This window comes from Thalassophryne amazonica, chromosome 1 (assembly GCF_902500255.1).
Source record: "Thalassophryne amazonica chromosome 1, fThaAma1.1, whole genome shotgun sequence".
NCBI classification, from domain to species: Eukaryota; Metazoa; Chordata; class Actinopteri; order Batrachoidiformes; family Batrachoididae; genus Thalassophryne; species Thalassophryne amazonica.
In genome coordinates this window covers 3,252,499-3,269,037 of record NC_047103.1, presented here as the reverse complement: position 1 = coordinate 3,269,037, position 16,539 = coordinate 3,252,499, and the positions used below count along the sequence as shown (strand labels likewise).

The 16,539-nt window shown below is 43.2% G+C and overlaps 1 protein-coding gene and 1 long non-coding RNA gene across 2 annotated transcripts in view; one reads left to right on the top strand and one right to left on the bottom strand.

The window, feature by feature from the left end:
• The window catches only part of sugct (succinyl-CoA:glutarate-CoA transferase), a 137,699-nt gene that overhangs the window by 21,241 nt on the left and 99,919 nt on the right, over positions 1-16,539 (top strand). The window contains exon 9 of the mRNA XM_034184309.1: positions 10,662-10,757. Within this exon, the coding sequence (XP_034040200.1) occupies positions 10,662-10,757 (96 nt within the window). The remainder of the gene's footprint in view (positions 1-10,661; positions 10,758-16,539) is intronic.
• Positions 1,281-8,756, bottom strand: LOC117522953. Its single transcript, XR_004564382.1, has 3 exons — positions 8,599-8,756; positions 8,441-8,442; positions 1,281-1,292 (listed from the first exon to the last, which is right to left on the bottom strand). It is a non-coding gene; the product is annotated as an uncharacterized LOC117522953 (long non-coding RNA).

Sequence of the window (16,539 nt, the reverse complement as noted above, 5' to 3'; positions counted from 1 at the left end):
TGATGCTGAAAAACTAATTCATGCATTTATTTCCTCTAGGCTGGACTATTGTAATTCATTATTATCAGGTTGTCCTAAAATTCCCTAAAAGCCTTCAGTTGGTTCAGAATGCTGCAGCTAGAGTACTGACGGGGGACTAGAAGGAGAGAGCATATTTCACCCATATTGGCCTCTCTTCATTGGCTTCCTGTTAATTCTAGAATAGAATTTAAAATTCTTCTTCTTACTTATAAGTTTTGATAATCAGGTCCCATCTTATCTTAGGGACCTCGTAGTACCATATTACCCCATTAGAGCGCTTCGCTCTCAGACTGCGGGCTTACTTGTGGTTCCTAGGGTTTGTAAGAGTAGAATGGGAGGCAGAGCCTTCAGCTTTCAGGCTCCTCTCCTGTGGAACCAGCTCCCAATTCAGATCAGGGAGACAGACACACTCTCTACTTTTAAGATTAGGCTTAAAACTTTCCTTTTCGCTAAGGCTTATAGTTAGGGCTGGATCGGGTGACCCTGGACCATCCCTTGGTTATGTTGCTTTAGACGTAGACTGTGGGGGGGTTCCCATGATGCACTGTTTCTTTCTCCTTTTGCTCTGTATGCACCACTCTGCATTTAATCATTAGTGATCGATCTCTGCCCCCCTTCTCTGCATGTCTTTTTCCTGGTTCTCTCCCTCAGCCCCAACCAGTCCCAGCAGAAGACTGCCCCTCCCTGAGCCTGGTTCTGCTGGAGGTTTCTTCCTGTTAAAAGGGAGTTTTTCCTTCCCACTGTGGCCAAGTGCTTGCTCATAGGGGGTCGTTTTGACCGTTGGGGTTTTTCATAATTATTGTATGGCCTTGCCTTACAGTATAAAGCGCCTTGGGGCAACTGTTTGTTGTGATTTGGCGCTATATAAGAAAAAAGTTGATTGATTGATTGATAGTCCTGCTGCACATCCTTTCCAACTCTGTCCCTTTGTCTGGCCAATCGGTACAAGTCCTTTTCTCCTTCCTTACTGCTCAACTTCTTGTACAGCTCGCTAAATGCCTTTTCCTTAGCTTTTGCCACTTCTGTTTTCACTTTATGCCGTGTACTCCTATCAACTTTCTTCATCTCTCGACTATTACTAATTCTTTTTCGCAACCCTCTTTTTCTCCTAATGCTTTCCTGGACTCTGATTATGGTTCATACACTTGTCACCTTTACAGCCAGTTGTCAGGAGATGAACTCAAGAATATTTAACATTTCCTGTGGCATCATTTCAGTCATTCATTCAGACAGTGTGGAGCTGCATATTAATTTGTCTGGATTAGTCTGCTCTCACAAACTGACTGAAAGTATGTGAATGAGACAAGTGAGGGAAGCCACCAAGACACTCAGATAACTGAACGACTTACAGGTGTCTGTGGCTATAATTCCTAATTCTGGCAAATGTGAAATATTTATAAACACAGCACACAAAAACACATTTTGATTGTTTCTTTTCACCTCCGCTGTGAAAGTTAAGCCCTTTCGGCTGCTCCCTTGTTTTCACTCAGTGTCACCACAGCAAATCCGGGGTGGACCTGCATGTTGACTTGGCAAACGTTTTACACACTGCAAAAACTGCCCCTCTCAAAATAAGCCAAATAATCCTAAACCTAGCCAAATTGTTTTGTATTAAGCAAAAAAATCTGCCTATGGGGTAAGAAAATTTGCTTGGTTAGAATTCTCAAAACTAGCAAACATTTTCCCAAATAAGACATTTTTTCTTATGTAAAACATGCTGGACAAGATTTTTGAACCGGGAACCTGCCGCACTGAAACCAAGTGCACCAACCACTTGACCACCACCCCTGCCTTTGTAAACAGACAAAATGATGAATGTGGGGACATTGTCCAAATGCTAGTGGATGTGTCTGTAATTCCCTATTTACTGAAATCAGTGGTGAAAATTTTCAGAAATCCAGGATTTTACTCATGTGGTGAACATACCCGGGTTATTTTTGATAACATATGTCAGAATTCATCCATTCAGTCATTCAGTTGGTGGCGGTAATGCGTTGTGTTGGTTTGCAAGCTGCCAATAATCTCCAAGAAGAAGGGTTATTTTTTGTTGTTGTGTTTGTTTGTTTTGGGTTTGGGAGTTTATTAAATCATATTTTTGGGGACTGCGTTGTGGTTCTACTCACAGTTTACTTTGTTGTGGACTTTAAAAGTTATGAGCTGTGTATTTCTTGCAGTAATTAGTGAAGCTAACAGGTGAAGCTTCCAGCTGCTAAAGATGTTAACGCTGTTAGCATACAGACGAGAGTTTAACTCTCAGTCTGTGAGTCACAACCACAAGAATAATGAGTTTGAGCAACAGAACTTCTGCATATTTGTCTGAGGTGAGTGAGCAAGTGAAAATAATCCGTGAGGTTAGTGCTCTGCTGAAGCTTATCAGCTAACGTTAGCCTTTAGCTTCAGGAGGTTAAATCAGTCACTGTCGAGCTGAGTGAACGTTTTATATTTATAAATTATTCTACTTATTTTTACCAAATTAAGCTACACAGTTTTTAATTGTTGCTGCCATAACTACAAGAAAAGTCTCACCTTTAAATAACTTATCAAGTAATCAAAGAAAATAGCAGCGCTGTTTCATATTTTATTTTTTAAGACATACGAGTATATTTCTTGTCCCACATCAGAACCATTTCAACATTTGCTGAATGAATAAATGAATTTCCCAGACTTGACATACACATTAAATGCACGTTACCTTCATGCTATTTTGTCTAAAAATAAATGCCCAACGTTCCTTATAATGTTAATCAAGAAATGATCTCAACAACAACAGATAAGTTATGGCTTTAATTTACAGATGAACATCAAAGACTTCTAAAGAATGTTTGTTTTATGTTTCTGTGTAGGCTCTCTGTTGTCCAGATGGTTTCCATTGTAGAGAAGTTTCGACTCCAGTCGAAACTTCTCTACAATGTTTGTTTTAGTTAAAACTATTTTAATTACAAGTTTTCTAATGTAAGAAATGTTTTTCTAACTTCAAAATGTACACTAATCAGAAATTAATCTTCAAGTTAAAACACATTTGTAAAGATTTTAAGGTGGCCAAGAATTTGACAACACAGATCATCAATAGCTCCAAAGCTCCGGCAAAAACTAGGAAACTCAGAGGAGAGTGAAGGTTGAACAAGTTGATGCATTAATGTATCTGAATGTATTGTATGGCCTTGCCTTACAGTATAAGGCGCCTTGGGGCAACTGTGTGTTGTGATTTGGCGCTATATAAATAAAATCGATTGATTGACTGATTGAATGTGCGAGAAATACTCCTCTTGTTCCATTTAAATTGACACTGAGAATTAGAGTTCTTTGAATTGTCATTTCCTTTACTGTGTTCTTTTCTGGGCCACAATGTGTGTTTTTTTTTGGATTAAAGGCTGGTAGCACAACACAATTCATGTGAAAAGACTGGGGTGGAAAAACTGACCTGACCCAACAAAAAAATCTATATTTTGGATTTTTTTTTGGTGGGTAAATAAACCTAAAAATGCACCAGAATGCATTTGGATTTCAGATTTTTTTTTTCTGGGGGAGAACCCCCCCCCCCATTTTTAACTTAATGCATGGAATAAATTTGTTATTTTCTGTTACATATGTCATGGAGGTCTGAAACGAGCTGTGTCAGGCCTAAATTATGTTTATAGCAGCAGAATTTCTGTGAGAAGACTCATAAAAATTGGGATATCTGAGCTATCTAACATTAAACCACAAACTCAAGAAAATACACTCAACAAAAATATAAACGCAACACTTTTGGTTTTGCTCCCATTTTGTATGAGATGAACTCAAAGATCTAAAACTTTTTCCACATACACAATATCACCATTTCCCTCAAATATTGTTCACAAACCAGTCTAAATCTGTAATAGTGAGCACTTCTCCTTTGCTGAGATAATCCATCCCACCTCACAGGTGATTCATCCATGAAGAGAACACCTCTCCAACGTGCCAAACGCCAGTGAATGTGAGCATTTGCCCACTCAAGTCGGTTACGACGACGAACTGGAGTCAGGTCGAGACCCCGATGAGGACGACGAGCATGCAAATGAGCTTCCCTGAGACGGTTTCTGACAGTTTGTGCAGAAATTCTTTGGTTATGCAAACCGATTGTTTCAGCAGCTGTCCGAGTGGCTGGTCTCAGACGATCTTGGAGGTGAACATGCTGGATGTGGAGGTCCTGGGCTGGTGTGGTCACACGTGGTCTGCGGTTGTGAGGCTGGTTGGATGTACTGCCAAATTCTCTGAAACACCTTTGGAGACGGCTTATGGTAGAGAAATGAACATTCAATACATGAGCAACAGCTCTGGTTGACATTCCTGCTGTCAGCATGCCAATTGCACGCTCCCTCAAATCTTGCGACATCTGTGACATTGTGCTGTGTGATAAAACTGCACCTTTCAGAGTGGCCTTTTATTGTGGGCAGTCTAAGGCACACCTGTGCACTAATCATGGTGTCTAATCAGCATCTTGGTATGGCACACCTGTGAGGTGGGATGGATTATCTCAGCAAAGGAGAAGTGCTCACTATCACAGATTTAAACTGGTTTGTGAACAGTATTTGAGGGAAATGGTGATATTGTGTATGTGGAAAAAGTTTTAGATCTTTGAGTTCATCTCATACAAAATGGGAGCAAAACCAAAAGTGTTGCGTTTATATTTTTGTTGAGTATACAAAGCATGGATTAAAAACTGGTTTCCCAGAGTATGATCCCTTTAATAATTGAGCAAGATTTAAATATGAACAATTTTGATTTGCGAGATAAAACCTGAATGAAAAGACGATAAACTCCAGAGTGAGACATTTATCATTCTTCAAAAGTCTACAACATCCGATGGAGGATGAAAAATATCTGGATTGTTAACGATGGCACGCACACAGACTACAGGAGATTTATTCATTGGACCATTATATAATTACACAGACTGATACTGCGATTGCAGTTGAGACTCGACTCCGGATAAAGCGGAAGAAAATGGATGGATGGATGTGATTAATTATGCATCCCTATCAGTAGCCACTCCCACAATTGCAGGTTGGCCACTCCCCACTTGGGAAACTTACATGAACCCTAATAAAATGATACTTTTATGGTGAAGCTTATAGAAAGATATTCCTGCAAGAAAACAGATCAGATGTGGGCTTGGGTCTCCCATGTGCCCTCTGGTAAACTGTACCTGAGATCGCATGCCCCCCCCCATGTACCAGTTGCAGTTTGTGCAGTTTCTCCAGTCACAGTCACAGATGCTTATAAATGGCCATAAGTGGCCAGTCATGGCTATAAGGAGCGGCCATGAGTGTCTTGGTGGCTTCCCTCACCGAACTGCAGGACATATTCATTGAGTTGGAAAGCAGGTCTGAGTAACTTTAGACCACTGTGACTTTTTGTGTAGCAGCATTCAGAGACTGAGTCCACCACAGCCGTTTGGTTCTGGTCCAGCTCCTGTGTGTCTGAGGAACCAAACCTGGTGTATGTGACCTACCAAAGGTTGAACTGCGTTTGACGTGTGAGTATTTGCAGTTATGGAGGTCATGTAGTGTTCCTGTGACGGTCGGGTTTTAGTCTGTGGATCCTGATGGATGAGTTGGCGCTGTGATGTGTTTGAGTTCTGCTGGGAAACGACAGCGCCTGTTTGCCTTGCTGTGGATGGACGGCGTGTTTTCGGACGGCAAGATGAGGAGACACGTCCCATTAGAGCGTCCGCCTGAGACGGACGGTGCTCTGAAACCTCCCGTCATTTAAACAAGCTTCTGATTTATTCTGAGAAGTTGTCACAGCCTAAACAAAGTAATTAGGATTTCTCTGAATGTTTAGCGAATCATATGAACGTAGTCCCGAAACTGTCTGGAACTCGGAGACAGATGGGGCCGAACGTCTTTGTGTCGTCTCGCGTGTTCGAGACGCTGCAGGTGCGTTTGATTTGTGTTGTCAGGACACGCCGTCTGGGTGACAGTGTTGCTTTTAAAGATGTGTTTTATGTTTTGTCCTTTCTCATTTTTCACTTCCCTCTCTGGGAACGATGCCACGAGAAAAACCCGCTCGGTACCTGGACTCAAACGCCCACCAGCTGTGAAATGTGGAGTGAAAACCCACTGAATTATTACCTTCATGTTGTAAAAGTTAACCTGAGCTCAGCTTTGGTTTCTACTTTCCATCATTTTAGCAGGAGGTCCCCTGAACCAGGTTCAGGTTTGATGCTGAACTAATGACCCAGGTTCAGTTTTAGTAATGATCTCGGTTCTGTTTTGGTGCCGAGCTCGTGACCTGGGTTTGGGTTTGGTGCTGAACTTGTGAATCTGGTTCAGATGTAGTAGCGATGTTGTGACTCTGGTTCTGTTTTGGTGCCGACCTCATGACCTGGGTTCAGGTTTGGGGCCAATCTCGTGACCCGGTGTTGCTGACCGAACAGGCCCCACTAAAATCAGTCCGCCTGCCTTCACTGCACATGCGTCATTTCAGACCACAGCAGGAAGTCTGAGTCTGACTCTCTGAGTCTGAGTCTCTTTACCCAAAGTGATCAAAGGGAATAATGTGATTATTAACCATCAGATGACAAAGTAAACCTCTTAAATCATTCTAAAGTCAGTTTTACGCAGACGAAGAAGAAGACAGAAACGAGGTGATAATCGGGGAGTTCCAAGTGATGCTCCAAAATGACATCGACGTGGTCAGACTCAGACGTGCTGCTGCCGCGCTCTCATCGGTCCGCTGTCTTTTATTATGAAATAATGCTGAATTTATGTGGAAATGATTGTCATGCAAAAGCAGCACGGTGGATTAGTGGTTAGCACTGTTGCGTCACAGCAAGAAGGTCATGGGTTCGATTCCCACCTGTGGTCTTTCTGTGTGGAGTTTGCATGTTCTCCCCGTGTTTGTGTGGGTTCCCTCTGGGTGCTCCGGCTTCCTCCCACATCCAGAGACATGCAGGTTAGAAGGACTGGAGACTTTAAACTGTCCGTAGGTCTGAATGTGTTTGTTTGTCTGTATGTGACCCTGCAACAGACTGGCGTCCTGTCCAGGGTGAACCCACCTCATGCCCTGTGACTGCTGGGATAGGCTGCACCCCCCGCGACCCTTAATTGGACTAAGCAATTGAAGATGAGTGAGTGAGTGATGGTGTACAAAAGCTGAGACAGATGAATGACTGGAGGCAGTTTGAAGCAGAACGAGGTGATAATCGGGTGAACTACGGCTGATGACGCATGCGCAGTGAAGACAGGGGGGATCCGATTTGGTGGGGCCCGTTCGGTCAGCGACACTGGGTTCAGGTTGGGTGCTGACTTTGTGAATCGCGTTCAGGTTTGGGACCTGGTGTAACAGTATATCTTCCCCTCCTGGGTATCCTACCCCCCTCCCCTGAAAGGCAACATTCTACAGGGGGGAAGATATACTGTTACACCGGGTTCAGGTTTGGTGCTGGTCTACATACATTGCTGGGTTGTCATGGAGACAGCAGCCCCTCCTCCAGTCACAGTCACATTGAGGCCTTCAGTGTCTTGGTGGCTTCCCTCACTTGGTGCATGCTTGCTCAGTTTTTCAGGATTGCCTGAACTCAGTCTTGTGACTCATCTGAAGGCAGCTGGCTGTAAAAGTGATGATTTAATGTTGTATTAAAGGGGTCGTTGTTTAATTTACATTATGTTGTGGAGATTTATTTTCACTCTGAGATTAAAGAGCAGTGTTAAAATGTTTTTGTGTTGATGTCATAAAGCAGAAGCTGTAAGTCTTTCTGGTCTCTGTCTCCGTGTGATTTATATTTATGACCAACAGCTGTTTTATGTCTCTGAGGCCATTTCTATTTTTCTGACATGCTCCATAAATGAACTTAATTTTCTTTAAGACGGGCTGCGGCTGCGTTTCCGTCACGCCAAGGTCTCGCTCCACTCCGCGCCTGAAACGCATCAAGGACCCACGAGCCACCTCTTCCCTTATTTCCCATGGTGCATTCCTGTATGAAGCGCAGTGACCACAGGCACGCCAGCCACCGGTCCGGGTGGTTCTGGATTCATGTGGATGGGTTGAAGGTAGTTTGGAGGAAATTTAATCGTTATGAACCAATGGCAGGTCAGCGTTCCATCTGTTTGTCTTTTTTTAAGTCGAACTTCCCTTTGATGTTTAAACATTTTGAATTTTTATCAAATGAAAATGCAAAAAAAAAAAAAAGGACAAGGGAAGTTTGGGGTCCCCCTGCGACTTTATCCCGGATAAGCTGTTTAGATGAGTGATGAGTGAAAATACAAAAACCGCACATTTTAAAAAACCAATTGTTCTTTATTGTTGAGAGTCTGTCAGACTGTGGCCTTGATTTTACTTTTTTGTTATTAAGACAGAGAAACTACAGCTAAACAAAAAAAAAAGAAAAGTCAGTGTTACACAGACCAGTCTTGTCGAAAGGTCTTTTTGCACTTTTACTTTCAGTTTTCACGACTGATTGATTTGCACTTCTCAGCCACCGTACCACGGAGCATTTCAAATTCAGTGGCTGAGCGAAAAGTTTTAATTTAACCAGGTTAGTCCCATTGAAATTGAGATCTCTTTTACAAGGGAGACTTGAACAATTATAAAGTTTCCAATTCACCGAACCTGCATGTCTTTAAAGGACACGTCGCACCGAAATCGTAACAATTTAGATTCAGTCTGTTAGTGACCATCCGATGATCCACCGGGATCACTTTGTGCACTGGTTTCAAAGTATACATCATTCCCAACAAACAGCTACGAAGACGTCCGAAAACAAAGTACTCGTGTGTACTCGGGTATTTCTGACAAGTGATGTAGCTACTAGAAGCGTCCCAGCGTGCGCTTCAGTGGAATGTAGCTGATAACGTTAAGAACAGAGGCACAGATTAATTCCAGAGTTGACATACATGTGATGTTGTGTCCTGACGACCCGTTTTTAAGTGAAAACTGTTCATTTTGATGCAGTCAGAGTAAAAGCTGCGGCTCCAAGAAGGTTTATGTTCACGTGCACGGCCACGAGTCAGAAACGCAGCCTGTCAGTAACCATCTCTGCTGGAGGATCAGTTTCATGCACGATTAATTATGAGTGTTGTTACCAATAAAATCTAAAAAAATACATGTCCTTCATTATGAGCCGCTGAGGTTAGTTACAGAGGCAGAGCGATGACATCATCTTGTCAGAATAGTTTTTCACAGTAAGACACAAATCTGCCGTTTTATGTGATTAAATGTTTCACTCATAAAGTTGTCAGAAAGCCGCCCGTGTTGAACATATTCAGCTCATCTTCATATTCCATGAATGTTGTTCCAGTGGCGTCGGTTGATTGACTGACGGTGGAGCATGTTACACTGATCTGACTTACAGCCACCTGATCATTTTCCAGCTCCTCATCATAATTTCTTCCATATTGTTTGTGTTTGCTGACATTACAAATATTCCCGTGTTCATCAGAAGCCTTGTGCTTCTTAATTCTCTGCCTTCTCATGCGCCGCGTATTTCCTTCAATCTGGTATCAACAGGAATTTACTTTTACAGTATTTCAAATGTTCCAATTGCAATGGTTCAGTTATTATGCATAAATAAAATACAGCAACAGCCAATCACAAAGTGTTTATCACTAAGTACATCTACAGACAATTGTGAAATGTAATCGCTTGGACAGTGTTTGCTCAGTTGTGTGCGTTACTACAACACAATGTAACGCCAAAATGGCAGAACACTTTCAGTCATGGTTCCCACAATAACAACACAAACTCACAAACCACCTCACTGTGATGTGATTAATTCAAGGTGTTCATAAAGTACAAGACAAGGCAACTGAGATTTGTCAAGATGATCAACCTGTGCAAGACGGAGCAACTGGTAGCTGTCAGTTTGGAAGCTCTTTGGAGGATGTCCAGCGTTTACTCGGCATACAGTCTCATCCAACAACCACTGATGCTGTCGTTAGTTTAGCAAGTTTTTGCAACCACAAACTGTAGCAACTAACAAAATACAATTTGCAGTATTGCCTTAGAATCTGAAATTTGTCCCACCAATCAGAACAAAATCCCACTGGAGTAAGAGGAGTCCTGCAGCTTCTTATCAGGGCTCAGGATAAATCAGCTGCTGAGCTGAAGGCCACGGGGGGCTTCTAACAGCAACCTGAAAATACAAAGACTTTATCACATTATCTAGCAAATACTCATTCACACACAAATTGTAGCTGTTGCCAATAACTACTGATATTTTCTGGACCCCAAATGCATTTTGTACCACTGTTCATCACAAAATGGATAATGAACAGGTCCATCCACTTACAGCTTCAAGGTCACGACCTCAACAGGCCTCAGTGGAGAGTGGCTCGTCACACTGTGGGATACAAATCAAGATGTCATATCATAATGTAAATTTTCACATAATAAATATCTTAAATGTATGATATCTATGTATAATATGATCAGCACTGTGTGCGCTCACTCTGTGACTGAAGGGGGCGCTGTCCGCCAGACATGCAGGAACTCCTGCTGTAGGTTTTCGCCTGCCTGTAAATTCAGCACCGGCGGTCTGAAGGCTCAGGGGGAGGCGGAGCAGAGATGTTGTAACTCTCAGGAAGGAGAGTGGACTGATCGATGACCTCCAGCGTCAGCACAGGGCGACGACAGCTCTGATTTAATGCCTCCGGCCTTCTCTGTTTCTGCTTCAGGTTTCATGTCTCAGCCATATTGCTGCAAACTATCTGAATGCGGGGAAGGAGGCTCGGCGCTGGGGGACGGCACACGAGAGCATCGTACCCTATCAGGTAAGATGCTGACCCCGCCCTCCATGAACCAGGTCAAATAGTCTGAAGACACGCCTACCCAGAGGACAGCAAATGAGGGGAGGGGAGAAAAAAATTAATGACATAACGTGTTAACATCAAAATAAGGATGGAGAGCCCAGGATGGGTTTGTCAGGTTTCACCTGGTCAAGGACACGCCCAATTTTACCAGGTCAAGGACATGCCCAATTTTACCAGGTCAAGGACACACCCCCATTTCACCTGGTCAAGGACACACCCCCATTTTTACCAGTGTGAAGGAGATGCCCATGTTCACCCGGCTGCAGCAGGTAGAAGTTACTGGAAGAGTGTCTGCCTTGGGTGGTGCATACCAGGACTGGGGCAGTTCCTCAGAACTCTAATCCTGATTTTAACTCCACTTTGCTGTTCACACAGTGTCTAATCTGGGTGTTTTAAGCAGAAACGAGGCAAAACCCTGACGCTTTGAAATGACGGAGGCGCAGTGAACACAGCAGTGGCTCATCTGGCTGCGGTGCTTCTCTATCATTCTCTGTCTTTTATGAGAAGAATGTTGAATTACAGGAAATGATTGTTGTAGAAAAGCTTCAGATATCTGTTGCTGAGACAGATGATGACTGGAGGCAGTTTGAAGCAGAAAACAAGGTGATAATCGGCGAACTGCGGCTGATGACACATGCACAGTGAAGGCAGGGTGACCGCTTTTTTAGGGGGGACCGTTCGATCGGCGACACCGGCTCTTGTGGAAACAAATGATCCTGTTTTGTGGTGTTTAAAGGTTGAGGTCAAAGATCAACTACAACCCCAATTCCAATGAAGTTGGGACGTTGTGTGAAATGTAAATAAAAACAGAATACAATGATTTTCAAATCCTCTTCAACCTATATTCAATTGCATACATCACAAAGACAAGATATTTAATGTTCAAACTGATACAACTTTATTGTTTTTGTGCAAATATTTGCTCATTTTGAAATGGATGCCTGCAACACGTTTTCAAAAAGTTGGGACGGGGCAACAAAGACTGGAAAGTTGATGAATGCTCAAAGAACACCTGTTTGGAACATTCCACAGGTGAACAGGGTTAATGGAAACAGGCGAGTGTCATGATTGGGTATTAAAGGAGGATCCCCAAAAGGCTGAGACGTTCACAAGCAAAGATAGGGGAGGATCACCAGTTTGTGAACAACCTGCGTGAAAAAATAGTCAACAGTTTAAGAACAATGTTTCTCAAACATTCAGTTGCAAGGAATTTAGGCATTCCATCATCTACAGTCCATGATATAATCAGAAGATTCAAAGAATCTGGAGAACTTTCTACACATAAGCGGCAAGGCCGAAAAACCAACACTGAATGCCCGTGACCTTTGATCCCTCAGGCGGCACTGCATTAAAAACCGACATCATTGTGTAAAGGATCTTACCACGTGGGCTCAGGAACACTTCAGAAAACCATTGGCAGTTAACACAGTTCGTCACTGCATCTACAAGTGCAAGTTAAAACTCTACCATGCAAAGTGAAAGTCAAACAACAACATCCAGAAACGCCGCCGCCTTCTCTGGGCCCGAGCTCATTTGAAATGGACAGACACAAAGTGGAAAAGTGTGCTGTGGTCTGATGAGTCCACATTTCAAACTGTTTTTGTTGTGAAAAAGACCATCCAAAGACCATCCAGATTGTTACCAGTGCAAAGTTCAAAAGCCAGCATCTGTGATGGTATGGGGGTGTGTTAGTGCCCATGGCATGGACAACTTACACATCTGTGATGGCATCATCAATGCTGAAAGGTACATCCAGGTTTTGGAGCAACACATGCTGCCATCCAAGCAACGTCTTTTTCAGGGACGTCCCTGCTTATTTCAACAAGACAATGCCAAGCCACATTATGCACGTGTTACAACAGCGTGGCTTCGTAGTAAAAGAATGCGGGTACTAGACTGGCCTGCCTGCAGTCCAGACCTGTCGCCCATTGAAAATGTGTGGCGCATTATGAAGCGCAAAATACGACAATGGAGACCCCGGACTGTTGAACAACTGAAGTCGTACATCAAGCAAGAATGGGAAAGAATTCCACCTACAAAGCTTCAACAATTAGTGTCCTCAGTTCCCAAATGCTTATTGAGTGTTGTTAGAAGGAAAGGTGATGTAACACAGTGGTAAACATACCACTGTACCAGCTTTTTTGAAACATATTGCAGGCATCCATTTCAAAATGAGCAAATATTTGCACAAAAACAATAAAGTTTATCAGTTTGAACATTAAATATCTTGTCTTTGTGGTGTATTCAATTGAATATAGGCAGTGGTTGGCACAGATAACCAAAAAATTAACTTCAATAACAGATAATCAGATAACTGAAAAGTTATCTTTGATAAAGATAAACCGATAAACCACCCAAAAATGTATCAGTTACAGATAACCGATAACCGATAAATTCCAGTATTGTAAGTGATAGATTTACAACTGCTAACAAGCTGAATTTGAGTTTTAACACCACGATCGCTTTTGGAAGCACAAAAAGCAACATAAGACTCAAATAATGAGTCAGCACTTCTGTGTTTGAACATGCTGCCCTCTTTTGGAAGCTACACAGCTACAGCACCCTGAGAACAGCCACAAAGCCTAGCTCTCTACCAATCACGATGCTCCGGTCAGGCGGAGGTCTTGAAAAATATAGGCATCCTGACTTATGGTTTTGTGTGAATACTGATAGAATAACTCCATCCATCCATCCATCCATCTATTTCTCCCGCTTTGTCCGGAGTTGGGTCGTGGGGGCAGCAGCTCAAGCAAAGCCACCCAGACCTCCCGATCCACACACACCTCCCCCAGCTCCTCCAGGGGAACCCCAAGGCGTTCCCAAGCCAGCCGAGAGATGTAGTCCCTCCAGCGTGTCTCCCAATGGGACATGCCCGGAACACCTCTCCAGCGAGGCGTCCAGGGGGCATCCGGAAAAGATGCCCAAGCCACCTCAACTGACTCCTTTCGACGTGGAGGAGCAGCGGCTGGACTCCGAGCTCCTCCCGAGTGACCGAGCTCCTCACCCTATCTCTAAGGGAGCACCCAGCCACCCTGCGGAGGAAATTCATCTCGGCCGCTTGTACTCGTGATCTCGTTCTTTCGGTTATGAGCCAAATCTCATGACCATAGGTGAGGATCGGAACGTAGATCGATCGGTAAATCGAGAGCTTTGCCCCCCTACTCAGCTCTCTCTTCACCACAACGGTCCAATACAGCGACCGCATCACTGCAGACACTGCACCGATCCATCTATCGATCTCACGTTCCATCTGTCCCTCACTCGTGAACAAGAATAACTCCATTAATGTCAATTCTGTCATTTGTACAAAGTTAAAATATAACATATATCTTTTAATGTTGAATAATGCACTAATTCTGAGGTTTTGTAACAAAAACAGACAGATCACAAAGGATTCTGGGTAAATGTGCCTCTGCTAAACACTGATTGGTTCAGTCATTCATTATGTAAACCAACACGTTAATGTTACGTGTGTCCTGTGTTGGTGTTCACAGATAAATGTGCTTTTGTAAAATATTCCATTTTTTATTTGTAAAAACAGGCATTTTTATGGAGCCCTGGAAGTGTCATTGCAAAATGTTTTGCATGTGGAGAGAATGTGCGCTCTTATTAGTGCCGTGCGCACGTTTTATGATGTATTGTCTTGTCAATATTGTCTTGACACATAAATGTTGGCTTTACACTGTGCGAGTTTTGGCACTTTTTCAGATGATTTTTCATTTGTGTGAGAAATGTTTGGACAGAGTTTCAGGTTAATCGCGCGTCCTGCATCATGTAGTGTACATCTTGATGATGATGATGAATACTTTATTGAGCAAGTTAAAAACATTTATACACTCAACAAAAATATAAAGGCAACACTTTTGGTTTTGCTCCCATTTTGTATGAGATGAACTCAAAGATCTAAAACTTTTTCCACATACACAATATCACCATTTCCCTCAAATATTGTCTAAATCTGATAGTGAGCACTTCTCCTTTGCTGAGATAATCCATCCCATCTCACAGGTGTGCCATATCAAGTTGCTGATTAGACACCATGATTAGTGCACAGGTGTGCCTTAGACTGTCCACAATAAAAGGCCACTCTGAAAGGTGCAGTTTTGTTTTATTGGGGGGGGATACCAGTCAGTATCTGGTGTGACCACCATTTGCCTCATGCAGTGCAACACATCTCCTTCGCATAGAGTTGATCAGGTTGTCAATTGTGGCCTGTGGAATGTTGGTCCACTCCTCTTCAATGGCTGTGTGAAGTTGCTGGATATTGGCAGGAACTGGTACACGCTGTCGTATACGCCGGTCCAGAGCATCCCAAACATGCTCAATGGGTGACATGTCCGGTGAGTATGCCGGCCATGCAAGAACTGGGACATTTTCAGCTTCCAAGAATTGTGTACAGATCCTTGCAACATGGGGCCGTGCATTATCCTGCTGCAACATGAGCTGATGTTTTTGGATGTATGGCACAACAATGGGCCTCAGGATCTCGTCACGGTATCTCTGTGCATTCAAAATGCCATCAATAAAATGCACCTGTGTTCTTCATCCATAACAGACGCCTGCCCATACCATAACCCCACCGCCACCATGGGCCACTCGATCCACAACATTGACATCAGAAAACCACTCACCCACACGACACCACACACGCTGCCCTGGACAGTGTGAACTGGGATTCATCCATGAAGAGAACACCTCTCCAACGTGCCAAACGCCAGCGAATGTGAGCATTTGCCCACTCAAGTCGGTTACAACGACGAACTGGAGTCAGGTCGAGACCCCGATGAGGACGACGAGCATGCAGATGAGCTTCCCTGAGACGGTTTCTGACAGTTTGTGCAGAAATTCTTTGGTTATGCAAACCGATTGTTTCAGCAGCTGTCCGAGTGGCTGGTCTCAGACGATCTTGGAGGTGAACATGCTGGATGTGGAGGTCCTGGGCTGGTGTGGTTACACGTGGTCTGCGGTTGTGAGGCTGGTTGGATGTACTGCCAAATTCTCTGAAACGCCTTTGGAGACGGCTTATGGTAGAGAAATGAACATTCAATACAAAAGCAACAGCTCTGGTTGACATTCCTGCTGTCAGCATGCCAATTGCACGCTCCCTCAAATCTTGCGACATCTGTGGCATTGTGCTGTGTGATAAAACTGCACCTTTCAGATTGGCCTTTTATTGTGGGCAGTCTAAGGCACTCCTGTGCACTAATCATGGTGTCTAATCAGCATCTTGATATGGCACACCTGTGAGGTGGGATGGATTATCTCAGCAAAGGAGAAGTGCTCACTATCACAGATTTAGACTGGTTTGTGAACAATATTTGAGGGAAATGGTGATATTGTGTATGTGGAAAAAGTTTTAGATCTTTGAGTTCATCTCATACAAAATGGGAGCAAAACCAAAAGTGTTGCGTTTATATTTTTGTTGAGTGTACATTGCGCACATTCATCTTTGAAAATCCGTACATTACTCAAAGGGAGTAGAATGAAGTAAAACCTATATTTTCTACCCCCTTTCACATGTTTTATTTTCGACTACGCGGACAAAAATAAATAAATAAACAACTTTTGAGCTCATATGTACCTATATAAACACAGACCTTGCATTATACATATCAACATGTATTTACATAAATACACTACCTCTATACACACATACCCTTGCATACACCAATACACACACTAGATTCAATGAGATTTGACAGTATAACACTTTTAACCCACATACATGCACCCATGGGCACCC